This window comes from Trichomonas vaginalis, chromosome V, assembly GCF_026262505.1.
Source record: "Trichomonas vaginalis G3 chromosome V, whole genome shotgun sequence".
NCBI classification, from domain to species: Eukaryota; Parabasalia; order Trichomonadida; family Trichomonadidae; genus Trichomonas; species Trichomonas vaginalis.
This window is the reverse complement of record NC_067207.1, coordinates 32374982-32391655: the sequence shown is the minus strand read 5'-3', so window position 1 is coordinate 32391655 and position 16674 is coordinate 32374982. Positions and strand designations below refer to the sequence as shown.

The window sequence follows — 16674 nt, the reverse complement described above, 5'->3', positions numbered from 1 at the left end:
AAATATTATTTGAAAAACTTGTTTTATATATCATTGCTTGTAAGTTTGAAAAGACTCATGCCATTCCACTTTGTTATTTTATTGTAAAACAAGATAATGAAACTTCTATCTCAAAATGTTTGATCAAGTTTTTTGAATGGTTTGAAAGAACTCCATCCAACTTTATGTCAGATTGTGCCCTCCAAATCTTTAATTCAATACATAATACATTTCAAGAATGTAATATCTTTTGGTGTGCCCTCCATGTGATGAGGGCACTTCGTAAGAACTTATACAGAATTCCAGACGAAAATATCAGGGCCGATGTTGGATAAATATATGAATATCCTCTGCTACACAATGCCTATGAATATGGAAAATGCTAATCAGTTATATGAAAAAATAATAAAATTGATTTTGCCTTATGATGATTTCAATAACTATTTCCAAAGACAATGGGCTAAACATAAGGAACAATGGATTTCTGCATTCAAGGAAGATTCATTGACTCTTGTTAATAATATATCAGAGTCTTTGTTCAAAAATTTTAAATACTATGAATTTGGAAATGTGAAAAATTTAGCAATTGACAAGTTTGTTTTTCTTTTATTAAATCGAGTCAAAGAAAATTACTTTCTCCGCATTCAACAAGATATTAATTTACATCAAATTGTCCTTCCACCAAGAAATTGTGAAATTCCCGAAATATCAAATTATGATAAACAAAAGACAGAAATACAATCAAAAATACAACATCTTTCAAACTTATTGAAAAAAGGAGAGATGTATCTTTTACCTTTATTGAAAGAGTTGAATACATTGGTTACTTCATTTGAAACAATGACAAGTATAAGACAGAATGCAATCATCTTTTGGTCCAGTCATGGCGTTGAAGGTGATTTAATGACAGAAGTACTGGAGTATATTGATAAAATCTGCAGTGAAAATTCATTATACGAAGTTATTGATAATTGGAATTCAATTGTTAATGATATCAATTCACAAATTGGAATCGAAGATCAGTATGAAATTTAAAATATAAATAAATTTTAATTATATTATTTTTAATTTTTTTAAATAAATATACATATATAAATACATACATATATACATATATACATATATCATATATACATATATACATATATACATATATACATATATACATATATACATATATACATATATACATATATACATATATACATATATACATATATACTATATACATATATACATATATACATATATACATATATACATATATACATATATACATATATACATATATACATATATACATATATACATATATACATATATACATATATACATATATACATATATACATATATACATATATACATATATACATATTATACATATATACATATATACATATATACATATATACATATATACATATATACATATATACATATATACATATATACATATATACATATATACATATATACATATATACATATATACATATATACATATATACATAATATATACATATATACATATATACATATATACATATATACATATATATATATACATATATACATATATACATATATACATATATACATATATACATATATACATATATACATATATACATATATACATATATACATATATACATATATATATATACATATATATATATACATATATACATATATATATATATACATATATATATACATATATACATATATGTTGCATGCTAAGTTCGGTCAACGATAGAAATTGAGTGGAAATTAATCGTCGAGGAAGTACGATTATGTAAAGTAAAAATGTTGTGGGATTTTTAATATAGGGTGTCCAAAGGTGTGTTTAGCACAAACCTGAATACTGCGAATAGAAATAAACAAGTTACATATATATAAAGTTTATTTAAATATAATCACCATTGGATTCAATCACGCGTTCGCAGCGATCGATCCAGGCTTGAAAGACACGCTTTAAATCATCATGAGAAAATTGCTCAAATTGCTCTCTTACAAAATTTTCAAGATCATCTGGACTCGCGAATTCGCGTCCTTCAGCTCTCTTTTTTAGCGTGCCGAATAAATAAAAGTCAGAGGGTGCAATATCAGGTGAATAAATTGGGTTTGGAACAACTTTGACATTGTTTTCCACCAAGTAATTCATTACCTTATGACTTTTGTGAACTCTTGAATTATCAAAATGAATTGCAAACTTTTGTTTTTGTTGTTTGGATTTCTCAAACTCATCAGAATTGATAATTTGAGTAAGAACATTGTCAATTAGATACTGAGCATTCATCGTATTAGGTTTTTGAAGAATATCAATTGCGATGATGCCATTCACGCCCCAAAAAACCGACAACATCATCATTGGTGTGTCAATTTTTTTCTTCGGGAATGTTTGCGGATTTTCATCCTTCGGGATCCACATGATTTTGGCTTCTGTTGCATATTGAAACCAAGACTCGTCCCCTATTACTAAAAAGCGAAACTTCTTGGATTGATACGCACCCAATATAGAGAGGAGCTCTTTCGAAGATTGGACTCTAGATTTTTTGAACTGAATTAAGGTTGTGCGGAACCCAACGTGTATACGCTAGTTTGTAGTTCAAATAATTGTGCAGATAATAACTGACTGTTGTACGTGGTATCTTTGTCATCTCCTCTATCCTTCTGAGTGATGCTCTTGGGTCTTCATCTAGCGCTTGAAGAATTGCTTTGATTTTTCTTTGATCCGGCGATTTTTTGTCAATTTTTATGATGGGCGCCTTTTTGTTCATGAAGTGATACATCCTAACATGATACGTTACAGTGGAATAGCTAGGAGCATCCATACCGAAGCATTTTACCAATGTCTCGTAGACTTTTTTACAGTCTTTGCATTTTTTTGCAAGAGCGAGGATGTTTTCTTTATGATTCATTAAAAAAATGAAAAAAAATCCCGCCAAAATTTCCCGCGAAACCGCCTCTTGTCTCAAAATTCATTTTATATTCCGGCATGGCGCCAAAATACAACTTACTCATCATATACATATATTCATATTTTTTATTATATATTTATAATCAGCATATATCTCCTTTAATAGTCTCATATAGAGCGCTGTGCTAAACGCACCTTTGGACACCCTATATTATATATTATTTTATAATAAAATTTTTTTGAGTCATTTTAAGAAGCACATATAATTTTTTGAATTTAAAAATTAAAGTAGTGTCAAACGAATTTATCACTTAATTTAATACTCAGATTTCTTAAAATTAATGAAAAAAAGGTTTTCTGAGAACTTTTGAGAATGGTTTTCAAATTCCATTATTGAAAATATATAGGTATTGTATGAAATTCAAACTCTATATTTATTAAAGTTCTAAATTTTTAATAAAATAACTTTTCAGAGGAATATGATTTTGAATGGTTGATTAATAAGTATAAAAATTTCTACGATTTTAAGGAGGGAATTGTTCCTTATGAGGTATACATCATAACTATATACCTCATAAGGAACAATTCCCTCTTGATAGCTGGGAAACTTTCTCTGAATAACTTATCATTTGGAGAAAGTTTCCCAGCTATCTATTAGAAACTAAAGGCTGTGAGGCACTAATATATAATCAATGCCTCATAGCCTTTAGTTTCTTATTAAAAACGAGAAAACTTGTTCGAAATGATAAACAATTTCGAACAAGTTTTCTCGTTTTAAGGAGGGAATTGTTCCTTATGAGGTATACATCATAACTATATACCTCATAAGGAACAATTCCCTCTTGATATCCTGGATATTTTTGAATATATTTTTTTAATTAAAGTTCTCAAAAGTATTATCAAAAGTGATTTTTTAAAAATATCTCCAATTAATTAACTAATTAAAAGTATTATATTTTTAAAATTAAATAGTTTTTCAATTTTTTTGAAGGAATTGAGATACTTCCCAGGACAATAAAATTGAGAGGTTTACATTATGACTGATCTTAGCATGCAACAATATAAATATACATATATAAATATACATATATAAATATACATATAAATATACATATATAAATATACATATATAAATATACATATATAAATATACATATATAAATATACATATATAAATATACATATATAAATATACATATATAAATATACATATATAAATATACATATATAAATATACATATATAAATATACATATATAAATATACATATATAAATATACATATATAAATATACATATATAAATATACATATATAAATATACATATATAAATATACATATATAAATATACATATATAATATACATATATAAATATACATATATAAATATACATATATAAATATACATATATAAATATACATATATAAATATACATATATAAATATACATATATAAATATACATATATAAATATACATATATAAATATACATATATAAATATACATATTAAATATACATATATAAATATACATATATAAATATACATATATAAATATACATATATAAATATACATATATAAATATACATATATAAATATACATATATAAATATACATATATAAATATACATATATAAATATACATATATAAATATACATATATAAATATATTTATATATATAAATATATAAATAACAAAATACTTTCTGTATGGGCTGGATAAGACTGAATTGGAAAGCAAGGATTTTCCAACACAAAGTCGAGTAAAGATCTCTTCTGTGTGGTACCTTCATCTAGAGCGACACTAGCGTAAGGCATGCTGAACGTAGAGAAGCGCGCCATAATACTTGAATGAATCTCTTTGGATGTCTGTATGAGTATATCTTTGAGCTTATCGCGCTTGTAATGAGGGATTTTTCCATTCCAACTTGTATTGCAGTTTTTCCATTCTCCTTTGATGTTGTATAGCCTAAACAAAAGCTATACACAATTAAGTTGTATATTTCGTCACTTTCCCCTGTGCTGAGAGAGATATTATGCTTTGCTAATAGGATAGCAAGTGTGGTAGAATTTACGAAAAAGTGACACTAGAAAAGTGACACTTAACCTTAAATTTCCAAACACTATTTTTGATTGTATTTTGTTATTTATATATTTATATATATGTATATTTATATATGTATATATTTATATATGTATATATTTATATATGTATATATTTATATATGTATATATTTATATATGTATATATTTATATATGTATATATTTATATATGTATATATTTATATATGTATATATTTATATATGTATATATTTATATATGTATATATTTATATATGTATATATTTATATATGTATATATTTATATATGTATATATTTATATATGTATATATTTATATATGTATATATTTATATATGTATATATTTATATATGTATATATTTATATATGTATATATTTATATATGTATATATTTATATATGTATATATTTATATATGTATATATTTATATATGTATATATTATATATGTATATATTTATATATGAATAAATAATACATCAAACTAGTTTTAGAGTTGATAGTAAGAAGCGAAGAACACTACCAGTAAGATACAGCAGTAGTAGCTGCTTCATGCTGCATTGAGTATTGTTGAATAATTTGAAGTAGTGGTTTTTGAAATCAGCACCCCTATGAGAGCGCTGGCGACCGAAACACCACTAGTAAGATTGTGTATTAGAAACTGCTTCATGCTGTATTGAGTAAGCTTCGATATCTTTATCAGACCACCTTTAAATTAACCACTCACATTCTCACTGTGGTCCATCTAAAATTTGTAAACTTTATGACATAAAATTATATTATATGCAGGATCCCACCTATTACTTAATCTTTTTGGAATAAATGGTTTATAATATTTATCGATTGATTGTAATTTTTTGTATAAAAAAAGTTTTTTATTTATATTAAAAATATATTCGGTTAATGATATTATCTTATAATTTGTAAATAAATCTAGTAATAAAATAACTTTAATAGTTGGTGTCACTTTTTCGAAAATTCTGGTTTTTTCAGCTATACACAATTAAGTTGTATATTTCGTCACTTTCCCCTGTGCTGAGAGAGATATTATGCTTTGCTAATAGGATAGCTAATCTGCGAAAAATTCCATCAGCATTAAATTCAACAGAACCTTCCATTTGTGATTCTGTAGATAATATAAAATTTCGAATATCTTTTTGTTTTGCACTATCAGGGAAACATTCATGAAGCTTCCCATTGCTGATTTCTTTTTTTAGGTGATCATCTCTTTTTTTAAAGGCGCATCTGAATGAATCTCCATCTTGGGTGGGAACCTGAGCAGTACAACCCATAATCCAATGTTTGGATTTTGCATTATACTCTAATTTTTCATAAGTCCTTTCATCACCAGGATATTTTTCATATCTGGAATTTGTCATTGCTTATATAAAAATGATTAAATTTGTGTCTTTTTTAATTTTTTACACAATATACTTAAAATACTATTTTCAACATTTTTTAAAATAAAAATTTTAAAATAATCTCTAAGAAAAAATTCTATTTGTGTTATTGTTACATTCATAACATCATCTAGAGTGATATAAACTAAGTATCAATATTTTGAAATTGAACACGCCAAAAATTTGATAATCCACATTCAATATTTTGTAAGTGGCGTACTTTTTGAATACTCGCCATACGCCTTAGAGTTCTCAATTTTGAATTCGCCTTTATTTGGGCGACCTCAGAAAAATACGCCATTAAGAAAATATTGTATGAGATTTTAAATTTGAACACGCTCTACCTTAAGGAATTAAATTTATTAAGATATATTTACATATAATAAACGAGTGCTTAAAAATGTATTTAATCGCTTATGTAAGTTCCAAAAAAATCACGAAAATAAAAAAAATCAAGATTAAAATTTTATTTTTAATTTTTGAATTTCTCAAATGGCGAAATTTTTGGGCGAACAAAAAAAAATGTACGCCCGGTCAAATGGCGTAATTAGCGCATCCCTAGATGATGTTATCAAATTTATTCAAATTGAACGAGCTAAAAAGAACCAATGCGATTTATTAAAGCCTACATTGGAACCACTACCAGGATATTATCATCTTAAAACCCCTATTTATCCTGATAATCCATATCTCGAAAAGGCAAATAAAGTATGGGAGAAATTCAATAAAGCAGTAGAATATTTCAAAATCCCACAAGATATAATGAAAACAAACCAATTCCAAAATTTTTCATCTGAAATGCTCTAAAGGAGAGGTTTCATGAGTGAAGATCAACTGTTAATTTCATTATTGGTATTATGCCAAGTTCCATTCTCACATATTGCAGATTGCTTGAAAAAGAATGAAGGAGAAAGACAAAAAGATGATAATTCATTAATTCAGTTCAATGATAAAATATTGCCAAATGCTTTTACAGATCAATTCTAGGTGACTATTATACTATGATCTGTAAAAGCATAACATAGATTGCTGCCTTTTCCCATTCTGCACATATATATGCAGAGTCTATCACTGGCACCCTGCACCTATTTGTGCAGAATGGGAAAAGCTTGCACTTTTTCATTTGATTGTGATTCATTGAATTTTAATTCAAGAGAGGAGTTAACAATTGCAGGGTAAAGGAACAATACCAAGTACCACACACCCCATCCCACTCCCACCCACCTTTCCCACACCCCTCTCCTAACGAGTACGGGACAAATTTGCCAAGCGTCACTTTTCAATAACCTTAAATTACGCTTTTCTAATTTTTAAAAATAACCTTAAATTATATTTGAAGAAATTATGTCTATGATATATGTTTTATGCTAGAATCTTGGAGTTTTCATGCACTACACAAGAGCTCCAAGGTTCCAAGAGTGAATGCTCAATAGCAATTATAGAGATGTACCTTTTCAAAATGACTTTTACTGATTAAATTTAATCAATAGAAGACATTTTGAAAAGGTACTCTACAATTCGATATACAAGAGATTCAAAGCTTCATTTCAGATAGATTTGAAACTTTGAAACTCTTGGTAGATTTTGAGTGAATGCTGACAATCATCTTGAGAAGGTTTTCTTAAAGAAAACCTTCTCAAAGAGGTTTCTCAGGAGCCTGAGGCTCCCTTTCGTAATGATTGGGAGCCTTGGGGCTCCTGAGACGAAGAATGGCTTCGCCGAATCTTTGATCAGCAGAGGCCAAATGAAAAGGCCTCTACTGATGGATTCTCAGGAGCCCTGAGGCTCCCTTTCGTAATGATTGGGAGCCTTGGGGCTCCTGAGACGAAGAATGGCTTCGCCGAATCTTTGATCAGCAGAGGCCAAATGAAAAGGCCTCTGCTGATGGATTCTCAGGAGCCCTGAGGCTCCCTTTCGTAATGATTGGGAGCCTTGGGGCTCCTGAGACGAAGAATGGCTTCGCCGAATCTTTGATCAGCAGAGGCCAAATGAAAAGGCCTCTGCTGATGGATTCTCAGGAGCCCTGAGGCTCCCTTTCGTAATGATTGGGAGCCTTGGGGCTCCTGCAGCAGATTATCGCTCCGCTCCATTAATTTTTTAAAAAAAGTGCCGTGTGGCAAATTTGTCCTGTTCCCTCTCCTAACACATAACTCCACAACTACCCAAGTACTATATTGCCACTCCTTCCCGCATTGCATTTGAGAAACATTAAAAGTGGTGACAAGTGCACTTGCCATGGCATATTGTTGCGCGTATATACTACTTCTAATGAAAGAAGCAGTATATACGCGCAATTCGAGTGAGATTGCAGCAGAAAGTCGAGAAGAGAGCCCTTTCTTAAGGTTAGGACTCCCTTCTCGACTTTATTATACAATGAAATATAAATCATAGTATATTTTTGTCACTTTTCACATCGTATTGTTGTAAACGAAAACGATAAAAATGGTTTGACAGAAAAGTGACACTTTACATGGCAAAAAATAGAGCCTTACTTTTGAGATACTTGAGATTGAAACTGAATCTTATGAGGCGGTGATCTTGAATCACTACCTCATAAGGTTCAGTTTCATATAAAATTTGTTGCAATTTGTTATTCTTTTGCAATTATTTCTTATAAGATTTTACATCTTTTAGCGGGGAATGTTTGTTATCATGTATATATTATAAATATCTACACGATAACGAACATTCCTCGCTAAATTGCTGAGAAACTTTGAGGAAATGACGAACAATTTCCTCAAAGTTTCTCAGATTTATATAGATCACTAGAGTCCCCTAGGCACTGATTCTGGTTCAGTACCTAGGAGGCTCTAGTTCTCTAACGAACTGATAAAATGTTTTTAAATTTTTGGATATTGCTACCTGTGAAGCACTGACTTCAAGTCAGTACCTCACAGGTAGCAATTACATTGAAAGATGGGAGAAACTTTGTCCGAATGTTAAACTATTCGGACAAAGTTTCTCCCATTTGTAGTGGAGATGGAAGGCTTTGAGGTATATTGTATTAATATATACCCCAAAGCTTCCATCTCCACTTGAAAGTGTCCAAACTTTGGGTTAATAGTTTGCAATTAACCCAAAGTTTGGACACTTTCTAGAAGGAATTGGAGGGTAAGAGATATACATTCATATGGTATATCTCTTACCCTCCAATTCCTTCTTAAAATGGGAGAAACTTTGTCCGAATGTTAAACTATACGGACAAAGTTTCTCCCATTTTGCGAAGGAATTGGAGGCTATGAGATACTGATGAAATGTCAGTAACTCATGGCCTCCAATTCCTTCCTAAAACTGATCAAAGTGGACCTTACATGCATTTGAAATTTGCCATGTAAAGTCCACTTTTTGAGAGAGGGGATTTGACTGCGTCAAATACTCTTTTTCGTTTACGAGAGTATTACCCCGATAGAAACAAAACAAAACGACTTTCTTGATATATCAATAAATGGCACGGATAATTTATTGGATGCATTGGAAAAATATTTTAATACATATCCTATTGAGCAAAATCGATTTCAAAAAGATGAAATATTAGAATGGCCCAAGTATTTAATCATACAATTAAACTTTCGTAAGACGAAATGGTGGAAGTGAAGTGATGTTGAAACCTTGATATTTCCTCGAAATTTCTACAAAACATATATTAGACATAAAGCATATATCTTATTTTATTAAGAATGTTGAATAATAATATTATTAAATATTAAGCTTTAAAAAAGCTAATTAAATTCAAAAATGAATATATATTATTATTGGATAAATATTTGTAATGCATGAAAATTCGGTTCAATTCATTTTTGACACTTTACATATCGGATGTATTATCTAAGAATTATATTATAAAATAATAATTTTGTGTTTTTATATGTTTATTTTGTATAAATTGATTCAAAAAAAAATGGAAAGACAAGAAGTGGATCTGCAAATGAAAATCAGTTTTTGAACTTTGTATAAGGAATTGTTGGCTATGATGTACTGATCATGAATCAGTACATCATAGCCAACAATTCCTTCGCAAACAGCGGGAAACTTTGTCTGAATAGTTTAACATTCAGACAAAGTTTCCCGCTGTCAGAGAGGGAATGGAAGGGTAAGAGGTATATATTCATAATGTTATACCTCTTACCCTTTCATTCCCTCGAGAAAGTTCAAAAACTTGGGTGCAATCAGAACCGATTGCACCCAAGTTTTTGAACTTTGTACAAGGAATTGTTGGCTATGATGTACTGATTCATGATCAGTACATCATAGCCAACAATTCCTTCCCAAACAACCGAAATTTGTCTGATTCCACACTAATTTTATTAATTTATCTAAACTTTTATCCTCGTCTACACATTTAATCATCAATAATTATCTCTTGTTCTATTTCACTATTATATATATATATATTTATATGATTTTGATTTAAAAAAAATAAATAAATTAATAAATCATTTACTCAAATATATCAAAAGTTTTATTTTTATATATAAAGATAATCTACTTTTAAAAAAAATACCTATATATTTTGCATGTAAACTATTTTTGTCATGTAAACTTGTCACATTTTGTCAGAAGTGAAGTGAACCGAATTTTCATGCACAACAATTGGATAAATATTAATCAGAACAAATGATTTTTTTATTAATGCTATGTAATAAACAGAAATTCATCAAAAGTGACAGCTCTCAATTTTTGACTTTGTAAATTCTAAATTGAATGAGAAAAATGAAATAATACTAAGCATAATACAATATTCTAGATTTAATTATAATTAGGAAAAAGTTAGTTTTGAGAGTACTTTTCATAGGCATATAGAATGAAATCTTCTGAAAATAATATCACATAAACTCATATTATTTTCTAATATATAACTATTTTATATAAAAATCAAATTCAATGATCTTAAAAGCGAAGGATAAACCTCAAAATTTACGAATATAATGAGTGGGAATATAATGCTTATCTATCATAAAACCATATGAAATATCAATTTTTGCTTTACGCCTAATTTTTGACGACAATTAGCAAAAAATGTTAAATGTTAACACTCAGTCCATTTGAATATGAAAAATAAAATTGACTTTGATTAAATGTTTTTATTTATCATGCAATTCTTCTTGCGACCAAAGATTTGAATAAAATTTCAAAAAATAAGATAGCTTAAAAAAATAATATACGGTAGTGTTTACTAATAGATGAATAGTATATAAATTCTATTAAAATGGATTTGATCCAAAAAGATATATAAAATTTGATCATAAATAAAATCGTTTTAAATTACTTCTTCATTTAAATTATAACAATTATTTTTGATTTTATTTATCATCCACATTCAAATTTGAATCTTATCACAAAAGAAGGACCACTTTTATGACTACTGCCAAATCTATAAACAGAGAATGGCTATTTGAAGCTAAAAGAAGAATAAAAGAGGTGAATATTACAAAAGTGTGGGAAAGGAAGTTGAATTGGAAAATGGTAAAATTAAATTGAATGTTGCCGAAAATACAATAAGAAGAGCATTTCAACTTCAAGAAATCGAATTACCAAAAGTTAGTCGCGGCAGAAAACCAAATCCACCAACATTTGAACAAAAACAATTAATTAATTCTTGTGTTTCACAATATAAAGGAGGAATTTCAAAAACTTATTTATTGATTAAAAGGTTTCAAAATATAGGGTGTCCAAAGGTGTGTTTAGCACAAACCTGAATACTGCGAATAGAAATAAACAAGTTACATATATATAAAGTTTATTTAAATATAATCACCATTGGATTCAATCACGCGTTCGCAGCGATCGATCCAGGCTTGAAAGACACGCTTTAAATCATCATGAGAAAATTGCTCAAATTGCTCTCTTACAAAATTTTCAAGATCATCTGGACTCGCGAATTCGCGTCCTTCAGCTCTCTTTTTTAGCGTGCCGAATAAATAAAAGTCAGAGGGTGCAATATCAGGTGAATAAATTGGGTTTGGAACAACTTTGACATTGTTTTCCACCAAGTAATTCATTACCTTATGACTTTTGTGAACTCTTGAATTATCAAAATGAATTGCAAACTTTTGTTTTTGTTGTTTGGATTTCTCAAACTCATCAGAATTGATAATTTGAGTAAGAACATTGTCAATTAGATACTGAGCATTCATCGTATTAGGTTTTTGAAGAATATCAATTGCGATGATGCCATTCACGCCCCAAAAAACCGACAACATCATCATTGGTGTGTCAATTTTTTTCTTCGGGAATGTTTGCGGATTTTCATCCTTCGGGATCCACATGATTTTGGCTTCTGTTGCATATTGAAACCAAGACTCGTCCCCTGTTACTAAAAAGCGAAACATCTTGGATTGATACGTACCCAATATAGAGAGGAGCTCTTTCGAAGATTGGACTCTAGATTTTTTTTGAACTGAATTAAGGTTGTGCGGAACCCAACGTGTATACGCTAGTTTGTAGTTCAAATAATTATGCAGATAATAACTGACTGTTGTACGTGGTATCTTTGTCATCTCCTCTATCCTTCTGAGTGATGCTCTTGGGTCTTCATCTAGCGCTTGAAGAATTGCTTTGATTTTTCTTTGATCCGGCGATTTTTTGTCAATTTTTATGATGGGCGCCTTTTTGTTCATGAAGTGATACATCCTAACATGATACGTTACAGTGGAATAGCTAGGAGCATCCATACCGAAGCATTTTACCAATGTCTCGTAGACTTTTTTACAGTCTTTGCATTTTTTTGCAAGAGCGAGGATGTTTTCTTTATGATTCATTAAAAAAATGAAAAAAATCCCGCCAAAATTTCCCGCGAAACCGCCTCTTGTCTCAAAATTTATTTTATATCCCGGCATGGCGCCAAAATACAACATACTCATCATATACATATATTCATATTTTTTATTATATATTTATAATCAGCATATATCTCCTTTAATAGTCTCATATAGAGCGCTGTGCTAAACGCACCTTTGGACACCCTATATTGTTCAAAATCCCGATTGTGAGAAAGAAAAAGAAGAAATTGCAAAAGAATTTGAAAATATAGAAGATTTGACAAAAGATCAAATTTTTGACAATTTACAAAAAATAAAGCCTCATCAAGTGGAAAAATTTATGATGGAATCAGGTTTATCTTCAAAAAGAGATTACAAACCAGCAGATCCACCTACCAAATATCGTGCCATATCAAAGAATTTGATATGGCACTGCGATATTCATTACCTTCACGGTAATGTTTCTTTTCCATTCTTTGCCATATTGAATGATATGACACGTAAAGTTCTCAAAACTAAATTATTGAAAAACAAGTCTTCCAACTCAACAGCGAATATTTTAAGAAAACTTTTAGAGGAGTTTATCCCTTACTGCATCTGGACCGATAACGGCGGTGAAAACCGCGGTGAATTCGGCCAGGTTATGCAGGAAAACGGAATAGTTTGGAAGCACACCTTGCCGTATATGCCAAGACAGAACGGCAAGGTGGAGCGCCTGTGGCCAAGCTTAGAAAAGTTTTTGCCAGACGAGTTGGATGATATTCAACAAATCAAGGACTCAGTTCAGCAGTTCATTGAAAAATACAACAATACACCACATTTATCTCTCGATATTAATCCAAAAACGAATAGTAATTACACTCCTAACGAATTATTCGAAGTTTCAAAATTTTGGTACGAGCCAGAAATGCAAAAATGGGAGTTATATATCAAAGAGGAATGGGTTTTAGCAAAATTTGAATAATTACATCATTTTAAATGACTTCTAAACAATTTTATTTATGATCAAATTTTATATATCTTTTTGGATCAAATCCATTTTAATAGAATTTATATACTATTCATCTATTAGTAAACACTACCGTATATTATTTTTAAGCTATCTTATTTTTTGAAATTTTATTCAAATCTTTGGTCGCAAGAAGAATTGCATGATAAATAAAAACATTTAATCAAAGTCAATTTTATTTTTCATATTCAAATGGACTGAGTGTTAACATTTAACATTTTTTGCTAATTGTCGTCAAAAATTAGGCGTAAAGCAAAAATTGATATTTCATATGGTTTTATGATAGATAAGCATTATATTCCCACTCATTATATTCGTAAATTTTGAGGTTTATCCTTCGCTTTTAAGATCATTGAATTTGATTTTTATATAAAATAGTTATATATTAGAAAATAATATGAGTTTATGTGATATTATTTTTCAGAAGATTTTGTGTTCTTCTTCAAAATTTTATTTTTTATTAAAAAGAATCTTTACAAATATACATTTACTTTAATTAATATTTAAAAACGTGCTCTATCAAAAGTTCCAAAAATTCAATATTATAGCTTTTCTGAGGTGTCACTTTTGATGAATTTCTGTTTTCAACACTAGACAAAAACAATTATATTAGATGCACATGATTAACATCTCTTGGTCTGATGATGTTTTTCAATTAAAAGATTATTATATACAGTTGAATTTACAAAATTCTTAATTCATAATTGCATGGCACAAGAGAGGTATGATCTGCTTATATGTTAATGATAGATATACCATATTATTTCCATTACTATAAATAACTTAAAGAAATATATCTTCTAAGTGTATTTTTTGTTCAATTTTGTTTGAAAAAAAAATTAAAACGCATTTCTTATCTTGTTTAGCTTTGATAAGTTGGATTAAATAATATTACTAAATACAAATCATGATAACAATTATATATCCATGCTAAATGCCTGAAGATCTGGTGAAAATATTGAGATATGCCTCACTTCCATCATTTCGTCTTACCACATAAAAATATGTGATTTTTAAAACAAGTTAGCTGATATGCTTTTAACAAAACCGAATCAAAAGTATTCAAAAAAATCTGAAATTGTAAAATATCTTAATCAAAAATAAAGGGTTGATCTTCATTTTCGGGATTTCAAAAAAATTTGGAATTTCACCTCCCAAACACACAGATTGTCCAGTTCATTGGCATAGAGAATATCCGATTTCCAGTGTTTTACTCTGAATCTTATTAGTTAAATACCGAATTTCGAACATAAATTCATCAAAATCGAATAAAGAGACTACCAAAAACGACACAAATATAATCAAGTCACAATCATTTAACAGGAACTCCTTAAATGAAGATTTTTACAATTTTAATCTCTATATTTTAGAAAAAAATATGCTCAGTCACAAACACAATTACTATGTTATGGAACAAGGCATTGACACTCGAATCTCTGGCCAATTCGAGGAACATCCAAAATTTCAATAATCTTATCCCACAGAATCCATAGCCCAAAAACTTTAATTTGCATAGTACATTTGAAGACGAATAATATTAGTCCAATTTTTTTTAACTTTGAAATTTTCAAAGATACAAAATTTATTACATTTAGAATTAATGCATTAATATATGCATTTGTTCCGTACCGAAAATGAACTTTACAAAAAGTGACATGAAAAGTCTTAATTACATTAAAGCCAAATGTAAACTTCATTGAGAAAAAGCAGTTTTGTCTCGTATTCAACGTAAAATCTTCAAAAGAAGACTAAACAAAAAGTGCTACACTGATAACAAAGATGAATTTCACATGGAACGCGATGATTCAATAACTGCAGAGTTGCGACATACAATTGCGGAAAATGTATGGACAACCACATGTAATGGTGGAGAACCATCGTATCTTTCAGAGGTCGAATTACTTGATTTTTATGGTGAAATCAATCAAAGAGCAAAAGGTCTTGCATGTGAAAAGGTAATCGAAGCTTATCAGATTGCCTACGAATTACTGGAGTATAGATACAGCAGAGCTTTATATCTAGCTGGCCTTGTTCATCCAGACGAATTTCCAACAAGAGGAAAAAGAATTGTTTACTTCGCTAGAAGTATATCTCCCCTCAAGATCATGGTTAAACAGAGTTTGCTCTGATCTCAACATTGAGATCAAAAGCTCAAAAGAAAATGAGGAAAAACGAGCAAAGTACTGTAACACAGCAACAGTTGCTAACTTCTTACATTAATTTCAGTATACGGCAGGAATTGATCCATGGAATAAGTGGAGTATTTATGAAACATCTCTGCTTCATCAAAGCGTTACAAAGTTATCTGCACTGAAAGCAACCCTCCTTTAACCAAAGAAGAGCATGAATTTGTGCTTGTTACTAGTATCTTCCCATATAATTCTGAAGGATACCGGATGAAACCATTTATTATTGTTCCAGGAATATAAAATTGTTCACAGGAACTCCGCTCCGTGAGAGCATTCCTTACAGGACAATCTTATGGATGGATGACAAAGAAGATATGGGATATCTTTAATTTAAC

The 16674-nt window shown here is 29.2% G+C and overlaps 2 protein-coding genes and 1 pseudogene across 3 annotated transcripts, besides 11 other annotated features; 1 reads left to right on the top strand and 2 right to left on the bottom strand.

Moving 5' to 3' along the window:
- Positions 1–268: part of a mobile genetic element that runs on past the window's edge.
- Positions 269–1810: 1542 nt separating this feature from the next.
- Positions 1811–1838: a terminal%2Cinverted (termianl inverted repeat of Mariner transposon ID:TVAGG3_0443310).
- Positions 1811–3113: a mobile genetic element.
- On the bottom strand, positions 1891–3017 carry TVAGG3_0443320 (annotated as a pseudogene). The gene has a single exon. A coding segment is annotated over exon 1 (1127 nt).
- Positions 3086–3113: a terminal%2Cinverted (termianl inverted repeat of Mariner transposon ID:TVAGG3_0443310).
- A 1855-nt stretch (positions 3114–4968) lies between these two features.
- Positions 4969–5006: a mobile genetic element.
- Positions 5007–7630: 2624 nt separating this feature from the next.
- Positions 7631–8518: a mobile genetic element.
- A 284-nt stretch (positions 8519–8802) lies between these two features.
- Positions 8803–9779: a mobile genetic element.
- A 538-nt stretch (positions 9780–10317) lies between these two features.
- Positions 10318–10671: a mobile genetic element.
- Positions 10672–11020: 349 nt separating this feature from the next.
- Positions 11021–11057: a mobile genetic element.
- A 987-nt stretch (positions 11058–12044) lies between these two features.
- Positions 12045–13348: a mobile genetic element.
- On the bottom strand, positions 12125–13252 carry TVAGG3_0443250 (Mariner transposase; the record flags this gene model as incomplete). The annotated part of the gene is made up of 1 exon (XM_051234294.1): positions 12125–13252. The coding sequence occupies one exon, from the start codon at positions 13250–13252 to the stop codon at positions 12125–12127; it is 1128 nt and encodes a 375-aa protein (XP_051104024.1).
- Positions 13349–14702: 1354 nt separating the features above from the next.
- Positions 14703–14740: a mobile genetic element.
- A 1200-nt stretch (positions 14741–15940) lies between these two features.
- Positions 15941–16279, top strand: TVAGG3_0443220 (uncharacterized protein; the record flags this gene model as incomplete). Its single annotated transcript, XM_051234293.1, has 1 exon — positions 15941–16279. One exon carries the CDS (start codon positions 15941–15943, stop codon positions 16277–16279), a length of 339 nt encoding a protein of 112 aa, XP_051104023.1.
- Positions 16280–16674: the final 395 nt, after the last annotated feature.